The sequence below is a fragment of the Gobius niger genome (genome assembly GCF_951799975.1).
Source record: "Gobius niger genome assembly, chromosome: 8".
NCBI lineage: Eukaryota > Metazoa > Chordata > Actinopteri > Gobiiformes > Gobiidae > Gobius > Gobius niger.
Window position 1 is genome coordinate 25954274 of NC_136859.1, and position 18833 is coordinate 25973106.

The 18833-nt window shown below is 41.0% G+C and overlaps 3 protein-coding genes across 3 annotated transcripts in view; 1 reads left to right on the forward strand and 2 right to left on the reverse strand.

The window, feature by feature from the left end:
- The window catches only part of tmem145 (transmembrane protein 145), a 55371-nt gene extending 43775 nt beyond the window's left edge, over positions 1 to 11596 (forward strand). The window contains exons 11-15 of the mRNA XM_079561220.1: positions 1943 to 2036; positions 5524 to 5696; positions 6447 to 6567; positions 7456 to 7644; positions 9665 to 11596. Of these exons, the coding sequence (XP_079417346.1) occupies positions 1943 to 2036; positions 5524 to 5696; positions 6447 to 6567; positions 7456 to 7644; positions 9665 to 9907 (820 nt within the window). The 3' untranslated portion in view covers positions 9908 to 11596. The remainder of the gene's footprint in view (positions 1 to 1942; positions 2037 to 5523; positions 5697 to 6446; positions 6568 to 7455; positions 7645 to 9664) is intronic.
- A 1160-nt stretch (positions 11597 to 12756) lies between these two features.
- On the reverse strand, positions 12757 to 14320 carry mrpl17 (mitochondrial ribosomal protein L17). Its single transcript, XM_079561464.1, has 3 exons — positions 13953 to 14320; positions 13238 to 13306; positions 12757 to 13146 (listed from the first exon to the last, which is right to left on the reverse strand). The coding sequence occupies exons 1-3, from the start codon at positions 14124 to 14126 to the stop codon at positions 12892 to 12894; spliced, it is 498 nt and encodes a 165-aa protein (XP_079417590.1). The 5' UTR covers positions 14127 to 14320; the 3' UTR covers positions 12757 to 12891.
- Positions 14321 to 17463: 3143 nt separating this feature from the next.
- LOC306966867 (trypsin-1-like) lies at positions 17464 to 18707 on the reverse strand. Its single transcript, XM_079561683.1, has 6 exons — positions 18612 to 18707; positions 18388 to 18535; positions 18076 to 18323; positions 17831 to 17967; positions 17652 to 17753; positions 17464 to 17579 (listed from the first exon to the last, which is right to left on the reverse strand). Exons 1-6 carry the CDS (start codon positions 18649 to 18651, stop codon positions 17532 to 17534), a joined length of 723 nt encoding a protein of 240 aa, XP_079417809.1. The 5' UTR covers positions 18652 to 18707; the 3' UTR covers positions 17464 to 17531.
- Positions 18708 to 18833: the final 126 nt, after the last annotated feature.

Consider the following 18833-nt stretch of genomic DNA (forward strand, 5'->3'; position numbering starts at 1 on the left):
GAATGTTACTGGCAACATCTGCCAAACAGTATTTGTTTAAGCCAGCAGCACCCTGTAGCATTTTCTACACCAATCATACTGAAAGGAAGAGGTAACAGACACGGAAAAACTCTCATAAATGCATTCAACATGCAGTAGCCTCAGAATACTCAGAATACATTCACAAAGAACTCAGTGATGTGTAATGTGACAATCCCCAACCAACACAAACTTTCGAAGATGATGTAAAAAAAATAAAAAAAACATTGACAAATGGTAAACACTGGGGAATATATATTTATATCCAGGCACCAAATTGTGGGTAGAATATATCAGACGGTAAGATAACATTTTGTCTTCAAAGTTTACTTGTTAAAAGCAGAAAACAACTCTGACAGGGGCCAAATTGTCATGGCTTGACAAGTGGGGCCTCTCCAAAAACTGCTGCTGCTTTGGAGGGCTCTTTGTTGTCACTATGATGAAAAGTCCCAATAGTGGTGCAGGAAGTAACATAGGTATCAATAATAATGAGGTGGATTGATTGGTGATTACTGGTTTTCCTCATTCATTTGACCTTTCATCTTCATCTTCATCATCACATTACTATATTATTGTCTTCACTTTTATGCTGTCTACGTTGGGGCTATTGTGTTGAAGCCTGGCTGTCACAAAGTGTGGGTGTGTTTACTATTATAGGCCTGTCACAGTCAGACGCCCGCTGTCATAGTCGTAACACTATCTCACCATATGACAATGTTGGCCGTCAATCAAAATGTCACCCTGAGCCACTCGCTGTGATGAGCGTGTGCACCTGATATGTGAAGTGATAAGCGCAAGCGCACTGTTATTTAGACACCTACCGCGCCGATGATGCAAACCTAATGGTGTGAAAAAGTCTGGATGTGCTTCTGCGGTGGCTCCTCTTCTCCTCTGCACTGCAAGCTGATGGGTGATTTCTGAATTTTGGCAGGCGTTAGCTGACATTTACTCAGGATAGGCCCACACAATAGATGATTTATGAGAGCTGTCCCACTATGGATCATCAGCAGGTACTTGTCCTCCACCTGCCTGGACTGGTCACTGTTGGCTTTATCCACTGCTCACAGATTAGTAACATATTAGTAATGTTGTCATCATAATCACACCAATCCATGCACAAAGAAAGCAATTGAGAGACAATTTCAAAGAAAGCACCAAATTTAGAACTTCCCAATGTTCTTTAACTGTGCTGTCTTGTTGGGGTCGCAATATTGGGCAATGGTAACGCATCAATATCTTCCTTGCCTGTGAAAAAACAGACACAATACTCTAAGGTAACTTGCTGAGATACATTTTTCTCCAAGTCTTGAAAATACTGTTTCTACCTTTTGGTAAGTTCGGTGTTGGTGTTGAGTCATCGCCTAATTCTCTGGTGAGCGGACCTACTTTTTGGACGGTTCATCAAATTTATGTTTTCCGCGCTTAACTGTTTAGCAAAAATTACGCTTCCAGGATCTGAGGCGCCTTTTGAAACCATGATTACACCCTCCTCTGGGCTCGGTAGATTCTATGATCTCCAACACCCCAGTGACTCATCTTCAAACCGCATCTCAGTGGAGCTCAAATCGCGGCGGTAGCACGCTAACTGATAAGTTGACAGTTTTGTGATAAATACCCAAAGACTTTGATACGATTCCTCTGGTGTGTGCGATGCTGAATTAGTCAGTGGCAAAGGATGAAGGAAATTCAGAGGAAGGCTTCACACCGAAATGGACCGAGACGAGTGCCGTGTCAAAGCAGAGGCATTCATTTTCATTTGTTCCACTTTGGAGAGAGCAGTCAAGCCTATCCTAAAGTCTTCTGTATTTTACAACACAAAGGGGATTACGACAGACCCTGGTGCTAAGTTGTCAGAGCTTTATGAAAATTAATGTTCTCAGTGAGAATCTGTGGCCCATTATCATTCTGTGTGTTTATTTCTCAGAGCAAGGATCAGCCACAGCGGCTCAGTCAAGTTGAGCATCTACATGACGGTCTACACCATCACCTACGTCATCCTGTTCATCTATGAAGCTGAGGTACTGTGCATATATACCCATAATCAATGTACATTTGATCATTTGTTTCGATAACTGAAGACCGAGCCTTGTTAAATACATGGTTACAGTGTTTGTACAACCCCTTGTTGCAATATTCTTTTTAGCAAATGAACAGAAACCCTTTTCTATTCAAATTTCAGTTCCAAGTCCTCAACCCTCACCTCAGTGCTCTTGTCTTTTGACTTTTTTGAAAACAATCATCGCTCATTGACATCAGAAACTAACAACTTTCTGTTCAAGACGCATTCAACAGTGTCAGAATTAATGGCGGTTCAGCAGTAGTCATGCTTTTTGTCCAAAACATTGATTTTCTACTTCAAAAGGGTGAGAGTTGCACAATTCTTAACAAAAGTGTATGTTTGATCATACTTGTTGCACTTCCTATGGTCCCTTGTATTTCATTTATTTGTCCTATGGTCCCTTGTATTTCATTTATTTGTCCTATGGTCCCTTGTATTTCATTTATTTGCACTTGTCGTGACTTATATCACAAAGTCAAAAGTGTGGCCCAGCATCCGATGGTTCCCCTGAACTTCAAATCAGATTTGCACGAGCACGGTCTCAGAGAGTAGCAAAAAGAAAAGCGAGCCCTAGTTATTACTGGTTCCAAAATCTCAAAGCAAACTGAACATTTTTTTCTTTTTTTTTTCAAAACCAGAATCACAATCTCTGCGGCTCACTCCAGTGTCCACAATCGTTCTACTGCTTTTCAACTTTCTAAAATAATCTCATGAATATTTATACAGACGGGAGCCCACAGATCGGCGTGGGCTGTAATAGCTTTTACCGTCAAAACGCTCATTACACTCAAGCCATTAATCATGAATACATTTGGAGTGCTGACAGTATACGGACTCCTTTTACTTATTTCTATTTTATTATGTAGCCGTGTGACTGTAACATCTTGAGTCGCTTTTATTGTTTTAAGTTCTACAATAACTGTCAAACGATAATGAATTAAAAACTGAAATTCAGTTAGGTAAAAAAAAACATTTAACAGTATTCAGATGACAACTACTGATCCATTCGAGTGCTCTCCGTCAGACACGGCCCTGCACAAAAAACAGTCGCCACAGAAGAAAAGTCGCACACACTCTAAAATTCTGTTGGACCGCCTTTAGCTTTGATTACTGCACACATTCGCTGTGTTCCAATACGCTTCTGGGACGTCAAAAGATCCAGTGTCGCATTATTTTTCGCACAAGATCTTTTGATGATGGGAGAGCGTGACCACTGAACAAAGCCTTTCCAAGCACATCCCAAAGATTCTCAATGGGGTTGAGATCTGGGCTCTGTGGTGTCCAATCCATGTGTGAAAGTGATGTCTCATGCTCCCCAGCGTTATTTCCGGCAAAATCATTCCTTTGACAAACCTCTTTTCCCTGATGGTATGGTAACGCGAGCTAAAAAGAGCTCTTTGGTGACTAAAACATGTCGAGACGTTTATGACTTTTTTGATGATGAGACGAGGTGAAAAGGTGAAATTGGTTCGTCAGACGTTCGCAATCAGGGCTTGAGCGCGGAGTCGGAGAACCCACCCTCCTGTCTGAGCGTGCGACTGCGATGCCACTGGGACTTTATCTTTTCTCAGGACAGTATTTTTATTCAATACGGCAGCAGTATGAATGCCGAAAGCATGTTTGATGAACGAATGTGCAGGCGGCGCTGTTCATAAACAGCCTCAAAGCGATGACCAGAGGATGACGAGAGAGGCCGCTGTAGGGAAAAGCCCCGTTCACAATGATGACACTTCTGCCTATTGTGCGTGTCATCTGTCTCTCAAGAGCTCAACCTGTCAACCTTCATCCCAATTTCCAATTCTTATCTACCTAAATTATTTCGTTTTTTCTATGAAACTGACTAAAACTAGACTAAAGCTTGACTAAAGGTATCTCGTATAGAAATGACTAAGACTAAGAAGCATCATTGGCCAAAAGACCTCAAACTAAAGCTATCATGGCTGCAAAAACGACACTGATGCCACTCTTTCACAATGTGAGCCCGATGAACACTGGCATTGTCATCTTGGAATATGCCCGTGCCATCAGGGAAGAAGAAAAAACCTGTTCATGTTGTCAGCTGATCTCATTGTTTGGGCTCATAGTGTTGCTTAACCTAGACCTGAACAACTGCAGCAACCCAAGATCATAACAGTTTGATCAAATCCAAGGGAGGCAACCTTTTTCTTTTCTTTTTTTCCCCCCAGGCTGTGTAGTAGTGCTGTTTTTTTTTTTTCAAGCTTCGACTATCTGACTATGCATTTAATCAAAATCCACTTCTGACTGTAGATGATTATATTAAAACCTATGATACAGTTATTGAGTGCTTTGTCGAAAGTTCATGGGAGGCTGGAGCACCCCGCCTGCGTGCGCTGCATGTCGATTCCGCACCCATAGCACCGAGCTTATGAATAAATTACACGTCTATACATCAATGCATATTCAGTGGGTTGTGATGAAGACGCTCGCTGGCCCTGTGGATTAGAGGCTTTGAATACAGGATGGTAATGACCCATTGGGGAAACTGCGGAAGAATCAACGCTATTTTTAACAGCAGGACCTATAGCTGTCCCTCACTCTACAATATGGCCACGGGAGGAGGTGTAATTTATCTGACGCCGGCACCCGCTGCACGGCCCCTCTCTGTTGAAGCGCTGCCAACTCACGGGAGGCCGACTAAAAATACGCCAAAGTGGGTTAGTTTTTTTTTGAAAATGAAGACATGACCTGGGTGTGCGGACGGGAGCCGGCTGTGGTTGGCTGGATCTTAAAAAGCTTCGCGTGTCAGGCCCGCTCTATGCATTATGCACAAACGGTAACCCAGTACGGCCAAGCGCAGACCAGTGGCCAAGGCTGTGGAAACCGGGCTCCAGCGTCAGCGAGTGGAAAACACATACATGTTACACGCTCAGCCGCTGTGGCCTACTTGTGGAGAAGTTTCAATGTCAAATACGCACACATGTGGCAACAAGCCGATGCGACTGTGGGAGCTAAGGGAACAATAAGTCATTTGTCCCCGATCATCATTCATTTGCAATATCCTTTATTATTCCCCGTCATCCAACTCTGAGTTTTCAAGTGTCTGTGTACATTGGTGTCTGAGTGAGTGTGAATGAGTGACTGGTTCCTTGCTGTAAAGCGCTTTGGGCCTAATGAAGGTAGAAAAGCGCTTTGTAATTTGAAACCATTTACCATATTATTCACCAAGAAAATACTGGTCCTGTTTCCTGGCCTTCATACTGTCGTGGGGTAATGGTTAAGAATCATATTGCCATTAAGTGAACGTGTTTCCATGTAATCACCATACGTTAAGGTTGGCATTTTCCCTGCTATTACCATGCAATTACCATGCTGTGGATGTGCATATCATTAAGCTCTTTTCCTGTACAGTTAGCTTTGAATCACTCCCTTTCTTAGACAATCGTTTTCCCATTTTGCCGTAACATAAGTTTCTTTGTGTGTCCCAGTTCTTTGACCCAGGCGAGGTGCTGTATGCCTATGACAGCCCAGCGGGATACGGCCTGATGGGGCTGCAGCTGCTGGCTTACGTGTGGTTCTGCTACGCTGTCCTAGTCTCACTCAAGCACTACCCCGAGAAGCAGCCCTTCTATGTGCCCTTCTTCACCACCTACACACTCTGGTAACATCTATTAATATTAACATTCCGCCATATATACTGTACGCGCATAAGAAGCACGCCGCATTTTTGAATAATTTATAAAGCCCTGCATGGAATGTATGAACGCATTAGCAGTCGAGCTGTGGAAAGCTGTTTATTTTACCTTGACAAACTGCGTCCCTGCTTTTAATATCATAGCCGTTTGAGTGGTAATTGCACTTAAGAGCATGATTGCATGTTTTTCTTTATTTTTTTATGCCTCAAAGGCTCTCTTCTATTGGAATAATTAATACCTCCGTATTGTATGTGGACCAAAAATCATTTGAATCTTTTTCCACACTTCAACACACACACACACACACACACACGCTCATTCATACCCATCTTAACGCAAATAGAAGGCGAGATTACAGATAAATATTATCTCCGTGTCTTACACCAATCTCTCGGCTCATTATCTACGCCTTTCCGCTCTTTTTCATCCTACATTTTTCTCATCTTCTCTGTTAAATGTACCGGTAGCATTCTTTAATAAGGCGAACCTATAACTCATTAGTTAATCATCATGAGCTAACAATGAAATGATTATGTATAGATGCCGGTAAAGTTAATGATATACATGCTTTAAGTTGTATGTCATTCGTAAATATTCATTATTAGGTCATAATTAATTCATGATTCTCTCAGAGTTTCGCCTTATCATGAACTGGTTCCAATGTACTTTCGTCCCGCCATCAATCTCAACCTGCTCCTCTCTCTCTCCCCTTTCAGGTTCTTTGCCGTGCCGGTGATGGCCCTCATCGCCAACTTCGGCATCCCGCGTTGGGCCAGGGAGAAGATCGTCAACGGCATTCAGCTGGGCATCCACCTCTACGCGCACATCGTCTTTCTCGTTCGTACCCCACGCACATGCACCCACATCATATATACATTCTTCCTACCCAGTCAGTGCTATTCAAAGGGTCATTACTGCGGCTGTCTGTCATACATTATTCACTATCCTTGAGCTTTAACTCCGCCGCGCTGATTGTCGCCTCTTCACATCATTATCTGCCTCTTCCTCACCTCCGACACATTGTTCTTTGCTAATGGCCTATTCTGTTCGCGCGGAATCCCTTTTTATATTCCGTTATCAGTCGAGGCTTTAAATCCTCTCTTCCCACTTCGCCGAATATAGAGCCGAGTGTGTCTTGAATCAAACTCATGAAAAAGAAAAAATCGTATCATCTACGTATATTACACAAAACATGCATGACTATTATTAATTATAGTTTATACATTTTATTTATCATTATCAGCGTGTATGAAAAGAGCATTACAGTATTGTACTCTGCCATACTCTGTCTGCACTGGTGTAGAACATGTTAAATGTAATGTAAAAATACAGTAATGCTTACTGAGAGAGGCTAATTTGTTGACCAAACTAGCAATTTTTAATGAGGGTAAAAAACGAGTTTGTCGCAAATGACTTGTTGTTGTTGTGGGCACTATGTATACACTTGTATAATATTCCTCGTGTATATTGTAATTTCTGTTAATCAAACCATTTAGTAAAATTTCTCAAGCGTAATAATAGCAATTGAATGGACTATTAATCTTCTACATGTCAGTATACAATCATTTTCGCCAGACTCTGAAATTAAACACATGCACTGTGTAGCGTGTTAGTTCCCTAGTGTAAATAATGATCCATAATTTCTAATTTCATACATTTCAACAAATGAATATTTTTTTAATGACACAATCACAAACTCTAAATGCCTATTTTCTTGCATCCAAGGTCATAACACGTCCATCAGCCGCCAATAAGAACTTCCCATACCATGTCCGGACGTCCCAGATCGGAATCCTTCTGTCCAGTCCCAAAGCAGGAGAGGGCGCAGAGAGTTTCCCTCATCACGCCTATGGAAACAGCTCCTTCCTGGGAGACTCGCAACCCAATTTCACAGAACTCTTTTCCATCCAGTCAGTAAGTGCCAAAGATCATTTGCGCCTATGTCTGCATGTTGCTAATTACCATGTTTTGCCTTTAGGGGAGCTATCAATCTAAACTTGCTCATGAGCCCTATAGCCCGCTGTGTTTTGTAAGCCAGTGAGTTAAAAGGGATTATTTCTCAACTGAGCCATCCATCAGTCACTGCGTGTCAGCTGAATGACAATGAGCGGCGCGCACCATAACACAACAAGAAAAACATTGTGCCAGTGAGAAATAATGGTTATATAGGAGGTTTGACAAGGCCAAATTAAGGTGTCGTGTTTCCTGGGATGAAATATTGAACTCAGGGAACGTTCAAATCTGAGGCCCGTCATGCAGAACAATAATAAATTGTCGAGGCATAAGCTTAATGCAGGTACTGCACTGTTCTTTCTATGTCAAGTCATGAAAGTAATGTGAGAAAGAAGGGAACAAAGTAATGCATTAGAAGTAGTTTGGGAAAAGGTATATTTAGTACCATCAAAAGAATATTAATCTGTATTTTATGTTGTTCAAGTTGGTACATGAAACAAGTCCTTATGACAATGAGAAGTAAGTCAGATTTTTGCAAAGCAAGGATAGCTAAAAAAAAAAGTAAATAAGGCCTTCCACTTATTTAGTGCATTTTAAGAAATCAAACTTTACGTGGCTGCACCAATGGTATTTTTGACCACTACCAATCACTAACTCACACGTCACACTTATACATATAGGCAAGGTGGGTGAAGGGCCTGGCTCTACACAAAGACAGCATCAGTGGGACTGATTGAACAATCTTTTGGATCTAACCACTGAGCCACTGCTGCCCTACGATGCTTACGATGCCTGGTAGTTCAACTCGGGAATACCAGGTGCATCTTGGTGGTTTGGCTATAAAGAACAAAAATAATATAGAGACTATACTACTTCTTTGTAAATGTTTATATCACTCCTCTCAAACCTACTCATAAGTATATTTTTATCAATTACTTATTCATTATATTGATTCATTTTAAATATTTATTTTGCATATTAGGGTGGTCCTTAAAATAGAATTTTTCCAACCCTTGGAATTCATTGCAATAGTAGAAAAAACTCTCCAGGTGAAATTTTTCCTCAATTGGATAACATTTACCCCTGCCTCATCGACCTTGAAGTTTTACCTTGGGGAACCCTTAGAGATGCTTTGTGTTTAGGAATGAATAATGCCAATGTGATTTGAAATGAAAAGAAAGAAAGAAAAGAAAAGAAAAGAAAGAATCCGCTCTGAAAAAGTATTTTCAACAAATATATCAACAAAATAAAACCTTCAATTTAAACCTGGCTTGATCCATTATTCAGATTTCGTTGCCAAAAAAATGGGAATTTTGGGCATTTTTTTATGAAAGCATAAAATGACAAAAAACGTATTACTTACTAATTACTTACATATTCATGTCAGTAATCGACATTTTTATCTCTTTAAATTTGAACATTTTCCCTATTCACCTGCAGTGTCTCGGCTTAACAAAATGTCTTTTACTTCCAATACCTATTTTGTAGTTCTTGCAAACAAATGTAAATGAATTGTACATGCAATTTATATATTTTAACACAACATGGAACACAACTGGAGTCTTTTTTAGTCTTTAGAACACAATTCTGCAACCTCAAGAATCCACAGGCTGCTTGACCCATCTAACTTAGTGCCTTCTAGGGGCAAACTTCAAGGTCAATGAGGCAGGGGTAAACGTTGTTGGAATTAAAAAATATATATATATCAGGACAGTTTTTGTGACTATTCAAACACAATTCAGGGGTTGGAGCTCATTTGAAAATTTACATGGATTAAGGACCCCACCCTATTGCACATTCACCAATCATAGATATCCCATTAGCAAGTGCAAAGTATGCAACAGCTTTATTATTCAGGAAACTCTAGTGACAACTTTGATTGGCCCTATATAAACACAGCGTGGCAGGGGTCAGACTGATGTGATTCCTGTAGCGTCAGACAGAGCCTTCGCAGTAATCAGAACTTCATGCATATTTCCAGGATCCAGTGAAGACGGTGGAGGAATTGGTGACCCGTAAAGGACAGGAGGTGCCAAGGAACAGCGAGCAGAAGATCATCACCACCGCCGCCGATCTGACGTCAATACTGCCTCCACCCCCTCCCCCCATACCCCCCCGGCCCACCGCGCACTCCTCCCCGCCACTGCCCCCCCGCCTGCCCTCTTTCACCGAATACTTCAGCATGCAAGGCGGAGGGGGGGCCAGCTTCGGCACCAAGGCATAAGACACGCAGAAGACTGGGGGTATTGGGGAAATGCAAGGGAAGAGATAGACTTTATTGTGTTTTCAAAGACGCAGCCAAATACAGGTTTAGGAAGACGAATCATCTGAAAAGGAGATTTTTTTTTTATTACTTTTTTTTTTTCCACCTACGTTTGGAAAGATCCCGAAGTCCAACGGAATAGCCGCGAGATAGAAGCGCCGGTCTTTTTAAAGAATAAAGAAGCAATAAATATTTGATGCTGACCAGTAAAAGGCACACGGGGGGAAAAAGATGACAAAGTGGATGTAGCCGGGCCAGTCCAACGATAGCGGTGCAGTGAGTGGAAATGAACAAAATTCTGAAATACTTCTCATTCAAAAATTTATGAGAAGTCGGCGGTGTGCCTGCAAGACTGTGTACATAGCTCTAAATTGATCCAGCTGCCACTCTGTCCGGATTTAAAAATTGATTTCAGAAATTTTAGAAATATGTCCTGATTATTTTTCATGAAATTTCAGTCGGGGCTCTGACCATCAAAGATATTTTAGCATTACTTGTACAAAGATGATGCTTGGTCATTGTTAGGAACATGTTGAAGAAGAGCAACTATAATTTTGTAATTTGTCTTAATTTGATCAGATGCCTTTGTTTCAAATGATGTTGATAAATGTTTATGTAAGATGTCACCTTTGCTGTGGACACTCCTAGCTCTCTTGGAAAACATGCATGTTTGTGTTGTATCCCTCCAAAAAGGTGATCTCTAATTCTCCATAGCTTATGGTCCGTATTGAAATGGGTATTTTGTAAATACATACAATAGGCTTCAATATATTTTTAAAGGGATATCTTGTTGTTAACTATTTTTTATGTGATAATCCATAGAGACATTTGTTTAAAATTTGATTTTCATTCTGAAGTGAAGATAATGCCTACTCATAACGTAGCCATTCAATGTGGTATGTAGACAGTGAATGTATTGATACAATGCAGCACAAAGGCAGTGGAAATTTAAATATTTAACTTAAAAAATAATGTTTAGTCAAAATACTATAACTGTAAAAGCAGGATGACACTAACCTGGCCAGCCATCCCATTTCAATAAATGTGAGCCCCATTTTAACAACGGTAAACAGTCTACTCAAACTAAGTGAGACAGTGTGAGCACTTATCTCACATACTGTAGGAATGGGTCTGGCTGCGGTGGTTAGATGCCATACCTCCGTCACAGTGACTTTTGCCCCTGTCTAGTTCCAGAAACATATTTTTTTCTAAAAACTGAATGTTCATATGTGCAATACAGTGATCAGATGATTTTGTAGCCGCTGATATAAAACTGTAGATGGACTGTGAAGACCGCTACACAACTGTACATTCTGTCTGTCCTGCATGGAGCACTTTAATGTTCCTCGTCTGAGTCTTTGTTTCTTTGTGATGATGTCGCCTTATAGACTGCTTTAAACACCTGTATTAACATCATTAGTGGTATTCTGCACTCACTTTTGTAAATACCAGCAAAATGTCACTGACTGTAATTATGGTGGTGTTTTGCTGTTATGATTTAAGAATGCTGTACAGTGTCAAGGTTAAAAAAAAAAAATAGATATACAAATTTCCACCAGCTCTCTTCTTAACCAGTGAAATGACACTTACAGTAACAGTTAACCTTGGCCAGACAGCACGTTGGGCAGAGCAGTGGTTCTCGAACTTTTCACACCAAGTACTGCCTTATAATGTATTCCAAGTACCACCCCGTTAAATATTTGAACTCTTTGTGCATCAGCAGCAAACTTTGGTTTTGGTCAAAAAAAACAAACCAAACCTTGTCTCAATTGTACTAAGTTATGTAACTGACTACAGACCATGATAAAAAAGTCTTACTTAAATAAATCAGTAAAGCATAAATATAATGATCTATAATTGAAAAGAATAAAATGGCAAATTACTGAAGACCTTGACGACCGCTCTAAAAAGCCGAAAAGTTTGAGAACCACTGGAGCAGAGCATTGTACTTCAGTGCCGTCAAGTACTAGGGGGGCCCATGAAGGAAGCCAATTTTCTATTAAAAATAATTTAAAAATGGGTTTACGGGAGGCCATATGATACGCTGGGCCCCAGCAAGTCTGTTGACGGATCTGTTGTACTTTACTGTAGCAAGTACACCGATGTTACTGGAGTACATGTTAGGACTGTGGTGAATCATTTGTGAGAGTGTAGTCTGAAGTATTAGTCTGTGACAGCAAATGATACTTGAATTCAGTGCTAGTTGTTCTTTCTGGTTATGTGTCTGGTTTATATAGGGCATGTGAGCCATTCTTGTCTGCAGTTGCCTGTTATATTTGCCATAAACTGACTTTAAACAAAGGATGACGTGACAGACTGTGAACCGACACCGTCATTGTCTCACCCTTGTGTATTCTGACATCAAGTGACACGAGTAGGACGCTTGGGAGAGAAGTGAAGAACAGTTTCTGTATGCATGAGAGAAAAGAGCACAGCTTTTAGGCTCCGCAGAGCGATCTGGTTAAGAGCACATCACTAAAGCACTGTTTAAATATATTTTGATGGTGTTCAGTGACTATTCTGAATATTCTGTACATATACACTTTTTGCCAAATTAAAAGATGGTTTTAGTAAAGTATTTTCTGATTGTTTGGTGTCTTTCCATATAAAACAACCCTGCTAATATTCGCAATGCTGATTATACAAGGCATTTTATTGATTAAAGTCTAAGCCATCTAGATTTGCCAAATGCCAGTGTCTTAAGTTATTATTTTTTTCATCAACATAAATCATTCGAAGCTCAGCCAAAAAAAGTTATATTTGTTTTGATATTTTAATAATTCGAAATGAAATAAACAACAAGGTTTTTTTACATTGACAAAACAGCGTAACAACCATTCTTTATTTATCCATCAAAGTTGAGTTTCTGTTCAGTCTCTTCAAACTTTCACCAGCCCAGCAGTCAGTCTTTGCTCTTTCTTTCTCAACAATAAAAGAGGTTTTAATTAGGCCTTTGCGGCCAACTGCTGTGCCATGTCCTCTCTGTATCCTATGAGCAGTTGGTTTATCAGAGTCAGTTTATTATCTTTCTTTACAGGGAACAGTGGTGGAAAGGGGTTTCCTTTGTACTCCAGCACCGCCATCTTTGATCGGTCCAAATTTTCCCTGTTGGGAATGCGCACAAGCCTTGTATATCCATTAGTCTGAGTTTCAAATCGTGGAGCAAGAACCTTAAAAAGCTTTGGGACCAGATCCTTTTCCTAAATAGGACAAAGTAAAAATCAACTCGGTTATAAGAACATTCTGCGGCACAAAGACATCGCCATAGACAAAGGTTTTGCAGATAAATACCGTCAACCAAAAACTGGCCATCTTCATCGCTTTCTCATCAGTGTCTCCCTTCTTTGCATAGTCTATAAGCTGTAAGGAAAAACATGTACAGTATTAGGGCAGGGCGATATGGCCTAAAATCAATATAAAAAAGCAATATCACAATAACAATATATTTGACGATGTAATTGACAGCCTTACATCCATTGGGAAGATTCATTCAGGCAAACTAATTTCCTCACAAATATGATCTACTCAAGCAGTTTACATCCTTCATTTCATTTAACTCTTGAAGCTCCTGTCCCCGTGGTCTACAGTCAGTGTGATGCTGCTCTGATGGAGCTGAGCATAACATGAATTATATAGTGTCCACAATGATATAAAAAATTCCAACGATATCAAAAACTTAAATAGCGATAACGATATGGCCCACCCCCTATACAGTATGGTATTGTAACATTTCAAAACACACTGATATACATCCATGAAGGCTGATATCATGAATGAGGCAGACTGAATAAGATTATGCTGGAAGATCCATGAATGAATGTAAATGAGGTAAGGTATTCGTGTCAAATTACTTGGTATTTATAGTTTAAGTAGTACAATTACTTCGGGGCAAATGACTTGATGCCAATAACTAGACTAGAATACACTTCAATATAACAATATGTCAACTTGGCGTGATGACGATGATGATGATGATGTTGATGGGACAAGCTTATCAGATCCTCACCTTCTCGGCGTAGAAGCGGACCTCGTCTGCTCGGCCCACGGTGGTTTCTATCCTCTCGTATCGAACTAGTCCCGTCAGTATGTTCCGCAGCAAGTTTATTCTGGACTCAGGACCCAAACCCATTTTTCGGGCCATTCGGCCATGGGATATCAACATTTGCAACGTGAGTCGCATCTTGCCCGCTCAGATTCCTCCACAAGCTCTCGCCGTAAAGTTGTAGATCTATGAATGCACAGTCTATCGAGTATATACACTAGCTAACTAATAACCACTTGAATACGGTGTCCTTGGATAAATGGAGTATTGTAGCTGAATTTCCTAGGTCAAGTGAGTCAACATGGCAGGCTTTGACAGCAACCGTGCGCTGCTAAAAGTGTCCGGTAGACACTAAGTGGTGGCAACGATGGTTCCGCTTGCGTTCGCAGCGCTCAGATCATAAACTGAACAAACACTGATCAATAATACCTGTATATCCATGGCTTAGAGATAGCCTTATCGATCTGAAATTATCTCGGGTCCGTCAATAATACTAATCAATTCTTTTAAAGGAGTTTGTTATTATTTTACAGCTAAAGTTATAAAATCCAACATTGACTACAGGCTTAACACAAATTTATTTGACAAGCTTTGGGCCCCAACTGTAGTGCTTTTGAGCTCCCCCAATGGGCACGGACCCGTCTTTGGGAATCACTGGTTTACAGTCATATTTTGAATTATGCTATAGTTGAGGGAGAAACAAAAAAGCACAATGCAAAACATTTTGGATTGTACTGTTGCCAGCAATACAAAAAATGCCGCTATGACGAGAAAATGATTTTGTTGTACCAAGCTTATTTTTGCATTTAGCCTATTCAAACCCAATATTTGGCTGCCTTTGTTCAACATTTTCAAGGAGACGAGCTGGAGACGTCCCGCTCCCAGCAAAATGACTGTCAGATTTTAGGATGAGCCGCTCAGGGCAAAGACACATGTTTGCTCATTTGTGGGTAGATTTCAATTATGAAAATGTCTGTACTGAAATAAATGCTTGTAATTTATTTTATGTCTTTGGTGATATATATCATGTTACATGGGCTTTAAAGTGAGTAAACATGTTTCCAAAGTACACACAGTAAAGACATGTCTCAGACTTCTACAGTCTATTTGTATTTGGAGACTTTATTGTCCCCATATAGACAACATTGTTGTCTGTATTTGACCTATCCTTCAATGCAACTGTGACAAACTGTGGGTAACCACAGTGCAGCACCCGGGACCTATCTCCAGATCTTGAACTAAGCTCATGGTCAGAAGAATAATCAAGCTAGAACCTAGTGTGCATGTTTTGGGGGATGTTTCCTGCATTATTCCATTCTTCTACCAGTAGCCAACCTCAAGGCAAGCTGTCAGGAGCTTTGGAATCACCAGATCTGGTTCAGAATCTTGGTCAGGATAACTAGCTCCAGGATTAGCCTGCTTGTGTTGGTTGTTTCGGTGGCTGTCACAGAGTGTTGGCCTTGCAAAGTCCCAGCGGTCTTTTTTCACTGCATTCACCAAACAAGCGTATACATGTATGAATGATAAAGACTCACAAACAATGTCATCCATAAAAGTTGCCTACTGTACTCTCTGTCACTTCTATATTAGCCTCTTATTATGTTGTAATACAAGAAAGATGCACACTTTGGTTACACTTTATTTTACACTACCTTGATACATTGTATCTAACCAAATTTGGTACAATGCAATCTGCTTTGTAACAATGTGCAATAACTTGTACCTATGCATACATACAATAGAGTTATGTATATTAGTAGTTCCGAGGTACATAATGTAATAAGACATGTAAGACCCTTAGGTTTAGGGCTTAAGGTTTGGCTTAGAGTTAGAGTTTCATGTCTTATTACATTGTATATACCTCCATACTACAAATACATATTATTCCATTGTGTATGCAACCCATAAGTTATTACACATTATTACAGATTACATTGTGCTAAATTTGGTTGGTATTATCAGGGGAAGTGTAAAATAAAGTGTTACTGTTTACTACTACTTACTACTTTAGAGACCAGATGAGTTCAGACCACCATAAGGCAAGGCAGGGCAAGGCAAGTTTATTTGTATGGCACATTTCATGTACATGACAACTCAATGTGCGTCACAGTAACACCAAGCATAGTAAAAATACAATAAAAAACATTAAAAATACAATAAAAGCATTAAAAACACAATGAAAATCAAGAAAACAAATCATTAGTTACAATTTCATTAAAAAAAATAGGCTGCAGTAAAAAGGTGTCCTTTCAGGGTTGAGGCCTGTCTCAGATCCTCATTGAGGCTGTTCCAGACTTTTGCTGCATAAACCTGAAATGCAGCCTGACCATGTTTAGTCCTGACTCTGGGAACCACCAGGAGGCCCTTCCCTGACGATCTCAGGGCCCGAGGTGGTTCATACAGTTGTAACATGTCAAAGATGTACTTTGGTGCTTGACAATGAAGGGACTTATACACAAGCAGGGCTGTTTTAAACTCTATTCTCTGAGCAACAGGAAGCCAGTGCAGAGACCGGAGCACTGGACTAATGTGGTCGTATTTCCTGCTTTTGGTCAGGACTTGAGCCGCAGCATTTTGGATGTCTAACAGCTCGTTTAGAGAGGCCAGTGAACAGGCCGCTACAATAGTCTAACCGGCTAGAGACAAAAGCATGAATTAGTCCCTCCAAGTCTGGTTTGGACACTATGTTTTTTATTTTGGCAATGTTTCGTAGGTGGTAATAGGCCGCTGATGTAATGGACTTAATATGACTGTTCAAATTCATGTCTGAGTCCATGATTATCCCGAGATTTCTAACTTGACTTTTGGGAGCCAGTGAAAGAGCTTCAAGATGACCAATGACAACCTCTCGGTGTTTTTGTGGGCAAAAGACGATTATCTCAGTTTTATCTGTATTCAGCTGGAGGAAGTTATTTTGCATCCACGCACTAATCTGTTTGATACAATGACACAGTGAATCTACAGGCCGATGTTCACCCACTCTCAATGAAACATAGATCTGCGTATCGTCTGCGTAATTATGATAAGATACATTGTTACCTGATATTAATTGACCAAGCGGAAGCATGTACAAATTGAACAAAAGGGGCCCCAGAATCGACCCCTGGGGAACACCACAGGTCAATGCTATTAGGTCTGAGACACAGTTTCCGATGGCGACATAGTATGTTCGTTTAAGACGATTATTTCTACTCATCTATACATATATATTACATTAAGAATTTGTAAAGTGTTCAGTGTTGTAAAATGTTAGTACGGTTATATCTAAAAATGAGCAAAACCTAGAAAAAAGTAAACAAGAAAAAGCTTGTATTCTTATATTTTCCCTTGAATTATAGATTTAATAAAACTATTTAATGTGGACTAACTTGTAAATGTGCCATATATGGCAACAAATAGTAAGTACTGCTTAAACTACTTCTATTAACTCAGCCAAGAATATATGAAATGAGCAGAAGTAGGAAGTTGAGTTAATGTTTTTATTGACAAAGATGAGGAATGTCAGTGGTCTCCACGCTGTAGAGAGCAGGATCTTTGAGCTGTTTAATAGCTGGCCATGGTGCTCTCCAGCCAGTCGTTGAAGAGGCAGACCTGCACACAGACACACAGTTACTCAGAGGCATAGCACACATCACTCACAACTCACAGCGGGACGGCCCGTACCTTGGCATAGACTCCAGGGTGGTCTCTCTCAGCGCAGCCATAGCCCCAGGACACCACTCCCTGCAGCTCACCGTTGCACACCACGGGGCCACCAGAGTCACCCTGAAGAGAGAACTGGGCAGTTAGTACACTGGCAAACAGAGAGGTACCACCTGTGGTCCATGTCACCGGCCACTGACCTGGCAAGAGTCCTTGCCTCCCTCCAGGTATCCAGCACAGAACATGGCGTCAGTGATCATTCCGGGGTAGGAGTTGTCACAGTCTCTGTCGGACAGGATGGGGATGTTCAGGCACTGCAGCTTGTCACCGCTGACGGCTGCAGACAAAAGACAAAAGAGCAAGTTTTCTTCAGCTTAGGATTCAGGCGTCTCGGCTAATTTTTCTTGACAGTATTTTATATGAGCTTTCATAGAGTGCTACTTACAGCTCATGGTGTTGCCCCATCCAGCGACACGGCACATGGTTCCAGCGGAAGCACAGCTGGTGGGCAGAGCCACAGTCTTCACGTACTGGTTGAGGGTGGCGGGCTTGCTCAGCTTGATCAGCATAATGTCGTTGTTGATGTTGTAGGAGCTGTAGTTGGGGTGGCGGATGACGCGGGAGGAGGAGATGAACTGCTCGGTGCCCTCGTTCACCCTGATGTGGTGCTCTCCCAGACGCACCTCAACACGGCTGCAACACACTCAGAGGTCAGAGGTCACACCAAACACTGTGTCCGGACAATTCAGATACATACGACTTGTAGCAGTGAGCAGCAGACACAACCCATTCCGCGCTGACCAGAGAGCCGCCACAGAAGTGGTACCCAGAGTTCAGAGACACGGTGTGAGCCTCAGTGTGGGGCTGGCACTCAAATCCTCCGACGATCTTGTCGTCCTCGGCAACTACAAGTGCATCACAATCATAGTGTTCACAAACAGTATGTGACAGATGCTGTACAAAAGCAGTGCCTATACTTACAAGCCGCGCCAATGAGCAGAATGAAGACCAGACACCTCATGTTTGCTGAGTGATCTTGTTGATGACTGCACTTCACCTGGACATGGTTTATATACTCTCAGAACCTACTGTAGAGCAACGCCCCAAGGACAGTTTCAACCAATCAGAGCCATGGGAAATTGCTCCAACCCACCACCAACAAAAGGAAACATACATGAAAATTAAGAAATAAAGAATTGGAAA

Bases quoted from the DNA above. Each gene is read 5' to 3' on its own strand.
- LOC306966867 (XM_079561683.1), bottom strand. From the start codon at position 18,651: ATGAGGTGTCTGGTCTTCATTCTGCTCATTGGCGCGGCTT. The intron at 18,324-18,387 runs GTATGTATCTGA...AGTGTGTTGCAG, and splicing joins GCTGCTCACTGCTACAAGTC to CCGTGTTGAGGTGCGTCTGG. The intron at 17,968-18,075 runs GTAAGTAGCACT...TTTTGTCTGCAG, and splicing joins ATGGGGCAACACCATGAGCT to CCGTCAGCGGTGACAAGCTG.
- mrpl17 (XM_079561464.1), bottom strand. From the start codon at position 14,126: ATGCGACTCACGTTGCAAATGTTGATATCCCATGGCCGAATGGCCCGA. The intron at 13,307-13,952 runs GTGAGGATCTGA...TTTTCCTTACAG, and splicing joins TCCGCTTCTACGCCGAGAAG to CTTATAGACTATGCAAAGAA. The intron at 13,147-13,237 runs GTATTTATCTGC...TGTCCTATTTAG, and splicing joins TGGCCAGTTTTTGGTTGACG to GAAAAGGATCTGGTCCCAAA.